The sequence below is a fragment of the Trichosurus vulpecula genome, chromosome 4, assembly GCF_011100635.1.
Source record: "Trichosurus vulpecula isolate mTriVul1 chromosome 4, mTriVul1.pri, whole genome shotgun sequence".
NCBI classification, from domain to species: Eukaryota; Metazoa; Chordata; class Mammalia; order Diprotodontia; family Phalangeridae; genus Trichosurus; species Trichosurus vulpecula.
The window spans coordinates 368,222,538-368,240,892 of record NC_050576.1 but is presented as its reverse complement, the minus strand read 5'-3'; the positions used below and the strand labels follow the sequence as shown (position 1 = coordinate 368,240,892).

Below are 18,355 nucleotides of genomic sequence, written 5' to 3'. Positions count from 1 at the left end.
TGACAAAGCCAACTCTATGTATGCATTTCTCACTAATTCCTTCAAGTGTTTAAGCAACAATTCCCTCCTTCTTTAGGAAAACACTGACAAACACACAGGAGGAAACAGTTGTTCTTGACATCACAACGGTTTAATATGTTAACTTATTCATTAAATTGTGCTTTACATCAATGAAAATCCTCAGTTCTATAAACTATCGGTTTTTAAATAGCAAGAAAAGTTGATAATGCACAATACAGTCTCAGAGTAGCCAAATTCATACACGTTATTGCACAGAAACAAAAGGAAAATCCCTCAGGACAAAATAATTACCATCTACTGAATAACTACCCTTTCACCTAAAATGTGGCACCAAATGGAAAATTCAAATTTTCCTTCCAATGTATAATTGATTTTTTTAATGAAAAGGAATACAAGTAAAATATAGAAAGTGTTGCAATCACTGTAGGGAAGACTACGTAAAGTGTTAAGGGAAATGATGATAGAAAAATCTGATAACCAACAAACCATTGTAGAGATTTATTTCATCAGAACATGTCATGCTGTCACCAGAGAAAACTCAACCTTTCCCGTGCAGATATTTAGTCCTTGGATTTGTCACCATCCAGCACAGAGCAAGAATGCTAGTATAGTGATATCTGTTGGGCCAAGAGATCACAATTCTTATCTTCTCTGCAGACAACTTAGAACATGTGCTCGTCAGCCACTTGTGCTTTGGGATCTCAGAACCTAGAGTCTGACAAGGGGTCCAGGCAATGCCCTAGGAATTGATGGCAGTTATATATTGCAGATACCGCCTGTCTATAAAGCCATGCATGCTTCTGGCAGATGCAGCTTCTCTGCTTAGTGGGTTGAGTCTATTAATTTCTTTTTGTCAATAGGGCCTGAATACAACAATGAAGCAATAAATCTGCCAAGGTTTCATATCTGGGCCACCTCTAAGGGCAAGGCTACTAAACAATTTCAATGTGTAAATTCAGAAGTGACCAGATATGCCACAGAGAGGCAGAGCATTGGATTATGGGTTCTAACTGAATTGGGACAGAATGCACAAACAAAGGGCCTAAGAAAAAAAGCAAGGGAAGTCAAGAAAGTAGTGGGGAAAGTACCATGGATGGGTCCCCAAGTGACTCTAATACATGTATGGAGTTACTGACTACCATGGTGTAAGTAAACAAGTAGGCAGGCAGTTTTGGTATCTTGAAGGATGTCAGAGTGACACAATTTGTCTAAGTTAGTGAAAACATGATGATGAGAAGACAGAGGTACAGGCAGATGAAGTGTGATGATTTTTTGCCCGCTATTCTGGTTGGTTCTGATCTTTCCCACATTATCTTCATCCCATAAAATAGTTCAGGTATTGAACTATTTTATCTTTTTTTATTTTACTTGCCCCAGTGTTGCTATTTCCTCATAATCTTGTCCTTTTGCTGCTAGTGCCCAGAAAACTGTAATATGCCAAGGGGCCAGCCCTGACAAAACTGAGCAGTAGGAAAAGTTTGTTGTTAGACCTTCTCATCTTACTTTTGAGTATCTATCTCTCTGCTCCTGATTTTCCCTCATGCTGGGGTATCCTTCTTTTGTCCTGCTCCTATAAGTCATTGTTCTCAATTATGTGAAAATTGGAAAGGTATCTGATAATCTATTGATGCTAAGGTGGTACTTGAGAAGCATGTTCTTTATGGTTTTATCTCTGACCACTGAGCAGAACACACCCCTCCCAAAAGGAGCATCTGTCTTTTAATTTGGGAGTTTTGGAGATGAAAATCCTTTAAGATCCAAAGGAATACATCTCTAACAGGAAAATTTCAGGCACTATCACAGACTTAAAGGTGTGAAGTTTTTGAGGGAGTAGGATTAATTCACATTCCTTATAGGTGGTGGTCCTCTATTTACTTTCAGGGCAGTTTGTAAACAAATAAACAGAGCCTATACCTACTTCTAAAAATCTGTTTCAATAAGCTTATTTATTCTCTCCACAATACAGATCACATAGTTTTTTTTTTCCTTCTTTCTTACTTTGGATTGCCAACCATTTAGTGTTTCACTGATTTTTGGCACATGCACCAGAAGGCATGGCAAAGTGAATTTCACAGGCCCCACCATGCAATGTGCTGGCACTTCTGTGAGGTTTGGTAGAAGAGAATGCCAAAATTGGGGCTTCCCATTTTGTTCCTTCTTCGTAATCCTAGGGCTTATTCATTGTAAAATAGTTAATTCAAAAAAATCCATTTAAGTAGGATTCAGGAAATCCAGGGACCTATTGTAGCCCCCACTAGCTTTGAGATATGTGACCTCAGACAATTTACTTAACTTCTCTGATGCTCAGTCTCTTTAGCTGTTCATTGGGGATAATAGCTGTTCTATTTTCCAAGAAACAAAATTTTGTAGGGATCCCCTATCTCTATACTTATGTATTGTCTATCCCTTTCATCTATGATATACTCTTTCTTCTTCCTCCTAGAAATTTCCTTCAAGACTCAGCTCATATACAGCCTTCTAAATAGAGTTTTTCCTCATCCTCCCCAATTGTTAGAGCCCGCTCTCCATAAACCATTCTGTATTCATTTTGCATTTATTCTACACATTCTTTATGTCTATATATTATCTCCCCTGATAAAATGTAATCTTCTTAAGTGGAGGGACTATTTCATTTTTGTCTTTATTTACCTAGCACTTGGAATGGTGCCTGCCACATTGGAGGCATTTAAAAATGCTTATTGATTGGTCAAATGAAGTGATGTGTTCGAAAGTGCTTTGCAATGTATAAAGCACTAAATAAAATTTAGACATTATTCTTGATTTCAATTTTATCTCATGAGATATGGGTGCAACATAAAATAAATGACAACCCCCCAAAAAATAAAACCAGATCACTTCCCTACAACTTAAGTCTATTTCTTAAAAATCTGTACTAATTGTTACCTTTACTAGCTAATTGAGTAGAATGTATCCCCAAAGACAATATTTCATCTTCTCAATGCTCTGAAAGAAGTTTACTTTAATCATTTCAACTGAGCCCTCAAATCTCTGTACTTTAGTGAAAGCAGATGACACGCACAAGGTTACACTAAACAGCAAGGACCCTGGCTTCTAAATTTCTTGCAGACTGTGTGTTATACTGTTATCTGGGGACATTACTGACCTTATCAAAGATTAATATGTATACCCCAATTATATATACTTATGGAGAAATTGGATCTCTTTGATTAGCTAAACATTTGTCTGAAGAAGACAGAGTAGGACTTATCTTAGTGCCTTACGTGTAGGAGGTACTTCATAAATATTGACCTTAATAAAACCATTTGGAAACCCATAGCATGATTAAGCTATTGAGAGAACCACTGCAGAGAGACTGAAAAGAGTAGGGAATGGAGAACCGAATATGATCAGATTTCATCCAATTTGGAATTCCCTAGGGTTTTTTGTTTACTTTTGTTTTTGTTTGTTTGTTTGTTCATTTGTTTTCTGTTCTGGGGCTTTGGGTACTGCCATAACTGAAACTGATTTATGTTTTTATCTTAAGGCTTTTGACTTACCTTGAAAGGCTGCCCAGGCCCAGGTGACAGTAAGATGGTACGAATTTGGTTTGCAGTGAAGAAAGCACCTTCTCACCTCTCCACTTACATCACCATAGTATCACCTCAGTACCTTGGAGATTTGAGACCATGCAGAGGCTGCTTTGAATTGAAAGATTATAATAGAACAAGACTAGGGTTGCCTGTTTAATTTGCTTAGTCCTGGCCTTAGGCCAATCCAAATAGATGGCTGCCCTTTTGAATAGCCTGATATCCAATCCCAAGTGGAGTGCAATATATCAAGCAAGCAGCAATGATTCTGGGGAAAGCCTTTGGATATAAATTCCCCCTGCCTCAGGAACAGCATGATGTTAGTAGTTGACAGCTTAGAGATGCATTAATTCCCTGCCAATATTTTAAAAGTGAGTTTAAGAGGAAAAAAATTCAAATGCTCTCTAACTTATTTTGAATTTCCACATAACATAAAGCTGGATCATTATCGCAGTGTGTGTGTGTGTGTGTGTGTGTGTGTGTGTGTGTGTATGTATGTGTGTGTATGTGTGTGTGTGTGTGTGTTCATCCTGCTGTGTTCTCCTGCCCATGTACACACACGCTTGTGCATGTTCCCCCAGCAGCAGGCAGAAGGGAAAATTTGCAGCCCTGCCAGTCTCTGCAAAACCATACCATATTCATAGAAAAAAATGAAACTGTAAAAATCTGCTCATTAATTCTAGATGTAACCTTCCCTTCTCTCCCTCCCCCTTACTTCCCCTCCTCATCTCACAGACAAATCATCAGAATGGAAAACACTGATGTCTTATCAGACCAATCTCTTGTCAGACTAATCTCTATCATCTAATGAGGCATATTTATGTCACCCCTTTTTATTTTCTTTTCATGGCTCTGAAAGTACAGTTGCCAAGTCATTCATAATAATGGCATTTTTCATGGGGTGGAGGGACATATGTGTGTGGGGTGAGGATGAAGTGACTTCCCATATGAGTTAGGCTTCAGGCCACAGTGAGACCAAGACCTTATGAAACCATCATGGTACAAGCACCATCTTCATGGATCAGAAACAAACTCAACTGGGTAAGAGCAGCTGGTTCACCTCAGGTACTGAAGAGGTACTACTGTCAGTGCTGGCTCACCATCCACTTATATAGCTCTAATCCTGACCTTTGCTTGTAGATGATGGCCTTACTGACTGGACTGAAGGTCATGGAGGAGAGGTCTCATCTACTCTTCTACCTCCCTCAAATATTTGATAGAACCAAAGGGACTGTGCTTGGTCAGTACCTGGCACACACCCTTACTTTCACTACCCACTCAATGTAATTTTATTGATTGGTTGATCAAGGGACTTGTGCTGAACATGGGATGAAGGGTGGTTCAAAAAGGTTGGTTGCCTTCCAAACTTTTTACTTTGATCACCAAAAAAAGAAAAAAATCAATTCACTTTGCAGATCCTACTTGTGTTCATGTGATGCTTCTGGTAGGAACTTTTCAGCTTCATCTTTTGTGGCACCCACATCCTTCTATGTAACTGATGACATAACAGAAAATATAATAGATATTCCCTCTCCCACAATCCCATGGGTTTTCATATATTTGTCTGTTTATTTTGTTCATGTCATTTCTACAAGATCAAGAAGAATGGGAAGCATCTGAAGAGCATCAACTTCCAATTTGGTATATCATGGTCTCGTGTGTTAAATATTATATCACAGGTTTATTCCTATGACAATCAAAGGTTTAAGAATGAAGAAAATGTACTAGACTGAAGATAATTGAGACACCATTAATTGCTGTCTTGCTGAAAATCTGAATAATTATCCCATATCCAACACTCATATGTGGTAGCTAGTGTATGGTGTTATTCATAGAACAACTTGAGTACAATGACCTTGCACATGCTAGCCACCTTATCAAGTTCCAAGCCAAAACCTTATAGTCCTATTACCATAGCAGAATTTCAGTCCCACGGGCAGTGCTATACCAAGGAAGATATCTGTTTCCATTTTCCTTGGAAAAATACACATAACAGTTTAATAAATATGCTTCACTAATAAGTTTAGAACATGGTAGACATCACTCCCATCACATTTTATTTTCAGTTCCATTTTCAATTTTTAGGAGAAAATAAAATGGCATCCGCCTGTGAGAGATCACTAATGATGGTCTTTTTTAATGGCTATACCCAGTCACTTAACAAGAATTTATTTTCAGAAAAGGATGATGGGGAAGTTTATATGGCCCATGCTTAGGATGATGATCACAGTTAGACTAGTGCATCAGTGATTGCCTTTTGCTCATATTTTAAGATACATCCAGAGTCAGGCCATTTGCAGTCAAAAGGTGAAGGAGGACCCACATGTTTCATCCTCTAGCATGAATTCAACACAGCAGTGGATGTCATTCTCTTCTTTTTTGACTGAGGGCCTGCAAATTTTTTATTTCCTTTCTCACTTCTTTTCTTGATCCTTATAAATAATCCTATAATACTGTTAGAAAGAGATTGTGAAAAGACCAATTTCTACAGAACTCCCAAGCCCCAGCTTGGTTTTTACATTCGTGCCACTGCAGGCTCTGATTTCACATGCCATTCTTCTACTGTGAGGCTGAAAAGGAGGATGCAAAACCAGACTTCTTGGTTCCCCATCTTGGTGTGGGCCTTTCAGAGTGGTTTGTTGGGGATGTCATTCTACTTTCTTTAATATCATTGATTGAAAAGTGTCAAGGAAAAAACAAGAAGAACCCCTTTAGCTTGTTAAAAGCTAAGGAGGAAAAAAAGACAAAGGGAGGGCAGATGTTCAAATCAGGTCTCACATACTCAGAAATCATGGCTCATTTTTATCACTCCCTTAGATGATTCAGCAAAATAACAGCATTGTCCATGGTCCTCCTACCTCCTTGGGAGGAGAAACAGAAGGTGTCACCATCGGACTACTTGGCTGTTATAGTCCTCTGTGACTGCTGTCTCATCCTCCTTCTGCCACCTGTGAGCCCGATGCTCCTTAAGCAGCCTCCGCTCCTCCCTCCTCTTCTGCCTGTCCCTCTGGTGTTCCTGCTGTTTGGTGTGGTGGTAACGTTGCAGAAAAAGGTCTTTTGCATACTCATAAAGTTGCATGTCCAGAAAGTTCAGCTCCTCGATGCGCTGGCGGGCCCCTTCATTGATCTCCACATTAGAGGCCCGAGTGATGTTGAACTGTGTGAAGGGGGAGATGAATTTGAGATTGAATGTCCTCTCAAACAGAAACTGGGTTTTCCGCTGGAATTCTGTAAGCCCAAAGAAGGCCATGTTCTTCAGGTTGTTCTTGGCACTCTGCAGCAGGATGGTGTTCCGCTCACTCTCGTTCATGAAAGTCAAGTTGTAGCATCCCACCAGGCTAAGATCTGCCAGCATACGGACCTGGCGGTTGTTGGCCAGGTTATAGCCACAATCCATAAACTCCCTCAAGCTGACGCCAGACCAATCATCCCCTGGGTAGCAAGTAGGCAGCTCATCTGGAGTTGGGCTTCTGCCATCACACATGTGAAGAGATGTCTTCCAAGTAGCCCCTCTCTGGACATGTTTCCATTCACTCAGATAACGAGATACTGGATCCCTCAGCATTGTGATATAATAGAAATTCCTAGAATAAATTGCAAAAGAAAGTTACCAGTTGTAAAAATACTAACATCAACAAGAACTCACATTTTACAAAGCGCTTTAAAATTTGGGCAGTGCTTTGTCTATGCTAATTCATTTAGTTCCTACAGTCCTATAACTTAGATGTAATTACTATTGCCATTACACAGATGAGGAAAATGAGAGAGGTTAGGTGACTTGCCCAGGGCTATACAACTAGTAAGTATGTGAAGCAGGATTCAAAATCTGGTCTTCCAGGTTTCAAGTCTAAAACTCTATACAATGCCCCACCTAGCTGTGATAGGTTTTTGTACGTCTACCATTTTCTAGACTCAATCTTGAGTAACAGAATCATTGATCATAAAATGTTATAGCTACAAGGGGACACTAGTGATTGTATAACAAGTGATTCTAAATTGTGGTCAACTTAATTTTTTTTTGATAACAGTATTTCAATCTAATTTGTTTCCTTTACAATTCTGTGTATTTCATTTTCTGCATTTACAAATACTATTCTAAGAAAGATCTATGGATTTCACCAGACTGCTAAAGGGATCTATGCCACACACACAAAATATTAGGAAACTCTACTCTAGACCAGAAAGAAAGAAAAAGAAAGGGAGCCATTCAGAGAAAAAGGCTTTTGACTGATTACCTTTGTGATGGTTAGGAATTGAAGGTGTCTCTTTTAGGGATCTTATGTTATCATTTCAAGTGTCATAGAAAATCAGCCACTTTTGGGAGTACCCTTCCTTCCCTTCCCCTCTTCTCTCCCTGACCCAGCACCAGCTGGACCCCACAGGCAGCTTGACTATTCAAGGCACTTAGATAAGTGGATGCCACCAACTCTATTTTTTATCTGGTGACATAAAGGACCAATAGACCTTAAAATATACCCTAACAGTGCTTATCCCAAGGTCTTCTAGTCTTTACCATGTACTTCCTCTATGTGCTCCGGACACAAAGCCTTGTTATCTGCCTATGATCTGTTTGTGGCCAAAACAAGGATACCTGAGTTTTGCAATCTATCCCACAGCCAAACTTTCTTTTATGTATTTCCTCCCAAAATTAGGTTGTGGGTTCCTTTAGAGCAGGGACTACCTTGCTTTTTGTACATGAAGCCCGAGGGCTCAGCACAATACTTGGCATGTAGTAAGTGCTTAATATATTTTTTTTAATTCATTCATTCTTAAAACTTGTGAAATGGCAAAGATATCTGAGAGGAATGAACAGTATTCTTAATTTATACAAAGAAACTTACAACAAAAAATAAAAATATGCTACAATCCTATAGCACAACAATTTTCAAACTTAATCTCAACATCCCTTTACACCCTTAAACATTATTAAAGACCCTCTACCAAGTGCCTTTTTTAGTGTATGATATATCTATAGATATTTATTGCAATAGAAACTTAAGCACACTAGTAGAGTTATGAAAATAATTTTGACCTCATGGACCCACTGCAAGTACTGCCAGATCCCTACTTTAAGAACTATTGCTGGGGGGCAGAGCCCAGATGGCAGCTGGAAAGCAGGGACTTGCTTAAGCTCCCCACCAGGGAGCTTAACCTATAAACACCTATAAAAATGGCTCTTAACAAATTGTAGAGCCACAGAACCCACGAAACAGCAGAGGGAAGCAGGGCCCCAGCCCAGTACAGCCTGATGGTCACTGGGAAGGGTCTATCACATGGAGCTGGAAGCAGAACAGAGCAGAGCACAGCATGGGTTGCTCCAGGACCAACCAGACTGGGAGCCAGGCAGAAAGGGCCATAGGGCCCTGAATCATTGAGCTGTAGCAGTCACCAGACTTCTCAACCCACAAATGCCAAAGACAACAGAAGACATTAGCGGGAAAAGCTGCTGGAAGAGAGTGAAAGGAGTTCATGGTCTGCCACCACTCCAGAGGCAGTGGAGGGGGTGCAGCTCAGAGGCTGCTTCCAAAGCTACAGCTGCAGTTGCTTCCAGCCCCAGGCCCACCTGGTGGGAGGAATGAAGCAGCTGATTAGAGTGGGAGTGCAAAGACTGCTTTGCCCTGCCTAGATCTGGGCCACAATCCTGGTTGGCAGTTCTTGGGGGAGAAGGAGCACTGGTGTAGGAGAGCTTGCCCTGTAGAAGTAGCTCTGAAAATAGCAGCACAGCCCCTCAAGCTTGGGATGAAGTGCTCTCTACTCTACAAGCAGTTGTACCATGTCAAAAAGCTCAAGGGTCAAGTAGTTGGCTGGGAACATGGCCAGGCAGCGAAAATGCACCCAGACTCAGTCTCAGACTTTGGAATTCTTTTTTGGTGACAAAGAAGACCAAAACATACAGCCAGAAGTCAATAAAGTCAAAGAGCCTACATCCAAAGTGTCCAAGAAATATATGAACTGGTCTCAGGGCATGGAAGAGCTCAAAAAGGATTTGTTAAAGCAAGTAAGAGAAGTAGATAAAAAATTGGGAAGAGAAATGAGAGTGATGTGAGAAAATCATGAAAAACAAGTCAATGACTTGCTAAAGGAGATCCCAAAAAATACTGAAGAAAATAACACCTTAAAAAATAGACTAACTCAAATGGCAACAGAGCTCCTAAAAGCCAATGAGGAGAAGAAGGCAAAGTTAGCCAACTGGAAAAGGATGTCCAAAAGACCACTGAAGAAAATACCACCTTAAAAATTAGATTGGAGCAAGTGGAAGCTAGTGACTTTATGAGAAATCAAGATATAAAACAGAAGCTAAGGAGTTTTAAAAAATGGTAGACAATGTGAAATATCTCATTGGAAAAACCACTGACCTGGAAAATAGATCCAGGAGAGAGAATTTAAAAATTATAGGACTACCTGAAAGCCATGATCAAAAAAAGAGCCTAGATATCATCTTTCAAGAAATGTTCAAGAAGAACTGCCCTGATATTCTAGAGCCAGAGGGTAAAATAAAAATTGAAAGAATCCACCGATCACCTCCTGAAAAAGATCCCCCCAAAAAACTGCTAGGAATATTGCTGCCAAATTCCAGAGCTCACAGATGGAGGAGAAAATGCTGCAAGCAGCCAGAAAGAAACTATTTGAGTATTATGGAAACACAATCAGGATAACACAAGATCTAGCAGCTTCTGCATTAAGGGATCGAAGCGCTTTGAATATGATATTCCAGAGGTCAATGGAGCTAGGATTAAAACCAAGAATCACCTGCCTAGCAAAACTGAATATCATGCTCCTAGGCAAAATACTGACTTTCAATAAAATAGAGGACTTTCAGGCTTTCTCAGTGAAAAGACCAGAGCTGAATAGAAAATTTGACTTTCAAACACAAGAATCAAGAGAAACATGAAAAGGTAAACAAGAAAGAGAAATCATAAGGGACTTAAGATAGTTGAATTGTTTTGTTCACTTCCCTACATGGAAAGATGATGTGTATAATTCATAAGACTTCACATTAGGGTAGCTGAAGGGAATATACATACATACATACATATATGTATGTGTATGTATATATATATATATATATATATATATATATATATATATACAGAGGGCACAGGGTGAGTTGACTATGAATGGATGATATCTAAAAAGATAAAATCAAATTAACAGATGAGAGAGGAATATATTGAGAAAGGGAGAAAGAGAGAAATAGAATGGGGTAAATTATCTCACATAAAAGTGGCAAGAAAAAGCAGTTTTGTTGGAAGGGAAGAGGAGGTGAGGGGGAATGAGTGACTCTTCCTCTCATCAGATTTGACTTGAGGAGAGAATAACATACACAGTAAATTGGGTATCTTACCCTACAGGAAAGAAGGAGGAAGGGGATAAAAAGGGGGGTGATAGAAGGGAGGGCAGATAGGTGGAGGAGATAATCAAAAGAAAACACTTTCACAAAGGGACAGAGTCAAGGGAGAAAATTGAATAAAGGGGGATAGGATAGGGGGGAGCAAAATATAGTTAGTCTTTCACAGCATGAGTATTGTGGAAGGGTTTTACATAATGACACATGTGTGACCTAAGTTGAATTGCTTCCTTTCTTAGGGAGGGTGGGTGGGGAGGGAAGATGGGAGAGAATTTGGAACTCAAAGTTTTAAAAGCAGATGTTCAAAAAAAAGGTTTTTTTGTGTGTGTGCAACTATGAAATAAGATATATAGGGAATGGGGCATAGAAATCTATCTTGCCCTATGAGAAAGTAAGGGAAAAGTGGGGTGATAGAAGGGAGGGCTGACTGGGAAGGAGGCAAACAGAATATATGCCATCTTGGAGTGGGGGGAAGGGTAGAAATGGGGAGAAAATTTGTAATTCAAAATTTTGTGAAAATCAATGCTGAAAACTAAAAATATTAAATAAATAATATAATATTAAAAAAAGAAGAACCATTGTTATAACATATCTATTTTAGGTCACCACTGCTCTTCCACATCATGCTACAGATAGCTATTTAAATTATTTGTGCCAGCATGAAAGAGAGATAGCACAAATGGCTCTCCAAACCCTTTGGAATGCATAAAAAATACTCACAATATGAATATTTCTGATGTCCTGGAAATTCATAACACTTCACACAAGAGTGAAGCCACATTCCCAACATGAAGAAATAAGGTGGAGGAGAGGAGGAGAGAAAGATGCCCAGCCTCTATGTTCTGTCTCATTTCTTCCCTAAATTTCTTTTGTTCTTTATTGCTTAAAAGGGATAGATGGAAAATCACTTTTGAATTTGTGCTTAATTTGAGCAGCTAATCTCCCTCCTTCTCTACAGTCAATGGTTTAAGTGGGAATTTATTGATTTTCCTTAAAAATCTTTGCTGGTACTTGAGAAAATAGAGGATAGAGGAAAATGTGAATTATTCCTTTTAGACTGTGACAACAGATGAAGAGGGAATGACAACAGAAGTATTAGAAGGAAAGCACTGGTTCTCTATTTCCCCATAGCAAAAGCTTAATATTAGTTTGATTAAAGAATCACAAAGCAGTACAATTTCCTCATTGATAACTGATTTTTGCCTGGGTGGCAGATAAGTAATATTTTTTTTTCCAAAGGCTAGTGTAATCTGACTTAATGGTTTTTTTTTTTTCCAATTGACATCTTTTTTTGTTGTGTGGAAGTTTGATTTTGATGGAAAATTTTTACCGCATATATAAAAGATGCCATCCCATTGGATCATGATTCAAGATCAAAAGGAAAACATGAGAGGAAAGGGCAAATGAACCAAAATGTTCTAGCTCTCTGGGGCCAAACTGACCCTGATACAAAAGCACATGAATATGCAGAGAAAGTAATAGGAAAAAAATAAAATTTTCCTAGTAAGATTTCTGTTAAGATGTTTAGTTCATGAGATGCAAATTTTACTTCCCTTTTTAAGCCTATTACTTTTTACCCAACAGTATCAGTGTAGACCTCTCCCCAAATTTGAAACCCTAAGATCTGAGAAAGGCCTAAAACCTGGATTGGCCAAACAGGAGAGGCATTGTGGCCCACTCTAAGCTTAATCTACCATAATGCTTTGCAATTTTTTGGCTCTCTGAGTGAACTCAAAATGCCCCTTCCTGTATCAACACTACAAAGCCAGGTGAAGCTGACCAGAGTATTCTTCTGCAGTGACAAGACACTATTTTGAACAATGGGACTTTTCTTATCTACTCTGCTATGGTATGTTAATGATAAAGAAAATACAAATATCCTGGGTTGTATTTTCCATCGATGCTTTGTCAACTGTCTTATATTGTTGTGCTTGCAACCTATTCAATTAAGGAAATTCCTTTCTCATGCTATGGTTAAACATACGTGGAGATCATAAATTTGAGTGACACAGACATCCAGAGTTGGTATTGTTCTAAAATGTAAGCCTTCTCTTTCTTTTTATCAGATAGTCAGAACTTATGTTTCAGCTCTGTGTACATGTATCTGCTAGCTTTAAGGAAATAAAATAATATGAATTTATATATCACCTATCCTGATAACCTCGTTTAACCAAACTTTCAGTTCAGCACATGTAAAATATGTATAAGTTAAAGTACAGAAGGGATTTCTTAAAGTCGTACAATACAGACCCAAAGAAACACATTCACTTTACTTTAAATCAGAAAGGAGAGTCTATTTACCCTTAAGAGACTCCAGAGGCTACATTTGCTAGCTCCTGCTTAAACATTACACTATATTACACTATATTAACCCACTATGATAGAACAACTATTCCATCAGTAGAAGGGAATTTCCCAAAAGTTCAATGGAGGTTAGAGCTTGAAGTAACATGAGGTATATGGGACATTGGATCAAGAGGCCAACATTTAGGAATGGAGTATGCTTTCTTCCCTGACAGAACTCTGTATCCTTGCTTTAGTCCCCTAACAGCCTGATCTGCCACTTGGTGAAACTGGCTTGAGGCTGCCATCCCAAGCAGCCTATCACTGAAGTACCCTCTCCTGGACCTTGTCTTCCTACCTCCAAGCTTCATTGGGGAAAACGTCAGATTGCCCTTTTATTCCCCAAGACTACATCTTCAGAAAATTCTCCATCAATACCCCTATCCCAAGCTTTGTGCTCATCTATTTTTGCACTCTAATTGTGGATCTGATAAAGATAGCTAAGAAACATTAATAAGCTGGTAGTCTCCACAAATGAGAGTTTTGTTTGTTTTTTGTTTCTGCAGCAAAATATTTTTCGAGAGTATATATGGTAATATACCTGTCAGTCTTACTTTGATCCTAAATGGTGACTTGTTTGGTTTATGAGTCTGCTACATAGGTAGTGTGAGCTGATTGTGTTTCATTATCCTGTACATGCTGTTAGAACTCAGTCAAGAAGTTACTGAACAACAAACACTATAATGATTATAGCAGCAACAATAAAGCACATTGAAGGATGTCTGAAGTCTTTGCTCCTAAGTATCCAAAGCCAATTAGATCCTTGAACCAGGCAAATGATATCACACAGGAAAACTGTTTTCCCTGTTAACTGAACAAAACACAAAACACACAAGTGAACAAATAATCTTTTGACTGTGAAATGACAGGTCAGCCCTATTAGAACATCTTAATCTTAGGAGCCAGATTAAACACTCATGGCAGCTCAAAGGATTTAAGGTCGAGGATTGCAAAGGTTCGATAAAGCAAAGGTTTCCTTGGGACCTGACTGGAATATGAAGAAAATGCTTTTGTCTTCTAGTTAGAATGGGCTGCAGAATTCACCCTGCCTATTTTCCCTTTCTAATAGCTGAGGTACAATCTTGGAAATCTACTTAATCACCACATCTGACTAAAATTGACCAAGGCTAAAGTCTTCTCTTGCTCAAAAAATTTGCTGCTGAGGATTTTATTCAATAATAACTAATCTAATCAAAAGGTGATTATCTGTGAAGAAATCTAAAATGCTTAAGGGTTCTGTCAGCCAGATAGGCAGTAGATCAATTCATAATCCAAATGAACACTGACATGGCGATATAAAGGTGGACAGTTGGGCCATTCGTATAATAGTATACAATGTTCTTATATTTAATGGTATAATGGTTTTGGCACTGGATGACAGATAATATTTAAGAATTTCTTTAGCTAGCCTTAATCTCATTTTTTTAATCGATCCTGCATAACAGCCAAAATAGAAAAGAATTTGGACACACTAAAATAAGTCAACAGGTTTTCAGAGTACACAACTCTTATAAAAACAAAGTCAAAGGGTAGTTAAATTGAGTATCCTCCTTCTTCTCCTCATTTCTCCATTTAAAAATAAAGAATACCAAATGGGCCCAAGAGTAATGGCAATAATTAGTGGTTTATTTGTTTAACTGTTGGTTAAAATTGTTCTTACGCCTTTTTTCATATTGAAGAATAATAATGATGGGACTCTGGAAAGCCAGTCCTTAGAAGAAAGAAGGATGAGGTATGTGAGGAATGAATCATCACAAAAAATAAAAATAAAACCACACTTATGGAAGTGGATGGACGTGGAATTCTAAGAAGTTTGTTCAGGACATGCCCATTATCTCAACTTTCTTAGTAAAAGAAGACAATCCACAGAATAGAAGTAGGAAGTGAGTGGGAGGTCCATTAAGACACAGGGACTTTGAGACAGGAAAAGAAATAATCAGTGTGTCGCTGTTATAGAATCATTCTGTAAGAGATAGAATGACAATGTCCATTAATGCTGGCGTGTTAGTGGTAAAAGCAAGTCTACATTCTATCCTAGAACAATCAGTAAAGCAGATGGGCATTATCATCTTATAAAGACTCTTGAGAGGGCTGAGCTGTGGAATAAGAGTGGAAGATTGTCTTTAATTTGTGCCAACCAACCCATTCTATGACTAGGCTACATGGGGAACCTACAACTTCATCCCTAATTGATGTCTTTTCAGTAATATCATTAACAGATTTTCATCAAACTCATTGTAAAGCTATGACGCTCCATTGTAACAATCTCCAGCAGCATATCAATTTATGGCAGTACTCCCAGTGAATTAATTGTGCTCCCTTCCATGTCCTTTCCCCTGGTTGTTCTATTAGAAATAGATAACTCTATTAGCAGTGTATATTTGCATTAAGATTAGAATAAGATTACTTTCCTATAACTTTGCCAATTCCTTAGATTCTTAATTTGGTTTATTCTGTTATCCACACACATATATGAATTCATGTGTATACAGATACATGAATATACATACATACACATATATTAAGCATGTGTGTATGTGCATATATATAGATGTGTGTACATATATGTATGTGTGTATATGTATATACATGTATGTGTGTGTATGTATACACACACACACACACACATACGAATTTGGAGTCAGAGGACCTGTGTTTGAATTCTGACTCTTTCATGAAGCAGTATGGTATAATGCAAAGAGCACTAGCACTGAAGTCAGAGGACATGTATTCAAGACCCACCTCTGACACTTACTCCCTATGGACCTTGGGCAAGTCACTTAACCTCTTTGGGCCTCAGTTCACTCATTGCTGAAATGGGTATAATTTGCTGTCTACTTTGTGTGTGATGAGGTAGATAAGTACTTCGTTTATATCAATATTACAGCAGTTCTTATGTTGTTGTTTTTCCAGACTTGTGCTTTTATTGGTCACTGTTTTGCTATATAGGGGATTAGAGAGTTGCCTATGGCAATGAGTGGTTAAATGACTTGCCCAGAGTGATATAGTCAGTATGTATCAGAATTAGGACTCGAATTTATGTTTTCCTCATTCCAGGCCAGAGCTTTATCTCTGCCTTGGTAGAGAGCCTATACCAATGAATTAAAAAAATATATATTGACCTATAAATCATCAGTATTTCATATGCACTATGCTCCCCTCATGTGGAATTGTGTAAGATTGTAATGTAATATTATTTAAAAAATAATAAATGCTGAAATATTGAAGCCAGGACAACAAGTGTCTTTATTTTAAATTTATTTAAATACACATTTTATATTTATTGATACTGTTGAAAGATAACAAAGTTGATTAATAAAACATTGTACCTAGAGTCAGTTTAAATCCCTCCTCAGACACTCACTAGATCTGTGACCCTGGTCAAGCTACTTAAAATCACCGGACTTCAGGTTTATCTTCTATAAACTATAAGGTGTTGGACTTGAATCCCTTAAAGCAGAGGTGTCAAGGTCAAAAAGGAACATATCTCTGCAGGCTGCATATTGACTTAGAAAACCACATATTAACATTATCTGTATTGTGTTTTCATTTATTTTGTTAAACATTTCCCAATTACATATTATTTTGGCTCTGCCTTAACTGGGGCTGAGTTTTACACCTCAGCCTAAAGTACCTTAATGCTCTGAATCTATGGTCTAGTGATCGTGCTACGTGACAAATAGTAAGGCAGGTTCTGGGAATGCAAAAACAAAAATAGAAAAAGGAAAAGAAACCATTCTTAACCTCACTAAACTCTGTTATGTACTTTTATAGTTCAATGGTATGTTGTTGGTAAGCAGAGCTAATCTTGATGTTGAATACATGTGGCCTTTTGCCCTTTTTCCATAATTTTTGCATGTTTTAAAGGAATCAAAGAGTGAAAATACATATAATATTTTAATACACCAATTATTATTGGGTTAATGTACATGCAGATGAAGTCAATGCAGTGCAATTAAAGAGGAGGTATAAAGAATATTCTTTCCAATTAGTAAGGTGAAATTAGTGAAAATAGGTTTCTTTTATAGTATTTGCATTGGATTTGCTTTTCTACTGTTACACAGTAGAAAGTACTCTGTGAATTCATTGCTTATGAAATGTACATTTTTATTGGAGACCCTGGGGTGCCAGCCTTGTCCTTAATGGTAGGGAATGAAAGTAGGGAAGGATTTCTGTTTGCTAGTATATATTGTATGTACTAAGTGTATTTGTCTTACTATAAAAACTTGTGTCTAGGAGGCAATGGCCCCAGTAGAGAGGCCTGATCGATGACTCAGAGACCTGAGACTCAGCGAGGGAAGGGGCAAGAGAAGCAGTCACATGACTTTAAGGCCAAGAAGTATTTGTTATTATCACCCTGAAAATGAATATGATAGCAGGAGAGTGCTAGAAAGAGAAATTTGGTGGGAAAACCATCAGATGACATTTGTTCAGAATAGAAAAGAGAATAGCCTAAAACAGAGACTTTACTAAAAGGAAATTATGGTGTATAGATAGATATAGATATAGATATGGAGATAGATATGGAGATAGATATAGAGATAGATATAGATATAGATGATATACACATAGATACAGATACAGATACAGATACAGATATAGATATATAGATAAGTCTTTATGAATCCAGGGCCAGATGGCCTGGAAAGCAGAGGTGGCTAAGAAGACAGTCTAAGGCAAATGGACAAAGAAGTTAATACCATAACACAGAATTTCGGACTAGGAAACAATCTCTGTCTTCCTTCAGCTAGACTGCAAATTCCCTGAGGGCAGGTAGGATAGCATACCTAAACTTTGCTAATTTCCCCAGTCTAGTACAGTGTTCCACATATAGTAGGAGTTGTATTAACATGTTTTTTTTTTACTCTTGTAGTTCTAACAACTAGGACAAATTTACAGTGTCAGACTGAATTTATTAACTAGAAACCAAGAAAAAAATCTAATATTTAGTCTAGTCTTGCTTAAGATTCTCCATGTAGGGGAAGCAGACTTCCCCCAAAGTAGACCATTCTTCTTTTGGATAGCTCTAATTGTTAGCTAATGTTTCATTGCTTCAACTCTTTCTATTCCTATATTTTCCTTTTTTAAAAAAATT

General features: G+C 38.1%; 1 protein-coding gene across 1 annotated transcript in view; it reads right to left on the bottom strand.

Annotated features, from left to right (window-relative positions):
- Window positions 1-6,341: 6,341 nt before the first annotated feature.
- HS6ST3 (heparan sulfate 6-O-sulfotransferase 3) overlaps window positions 6,342-18,355 on the bottom strand; it is an 891,948-nt gene continuing 879,934 nt past the window's right edge. Inside the window, exon 2 of the mRNA XM_036757410.1 lies at window positions 6,342-7,153. Coding sequence (XP_036613305.1) covers window positions 6,454-7,153 — 700 coding nt within the window. The 3' untranslated portion in view covers window positions 6,342-6,453. The remainder of the gene's footprint in view (window positions 7,154-18,355) is intronic.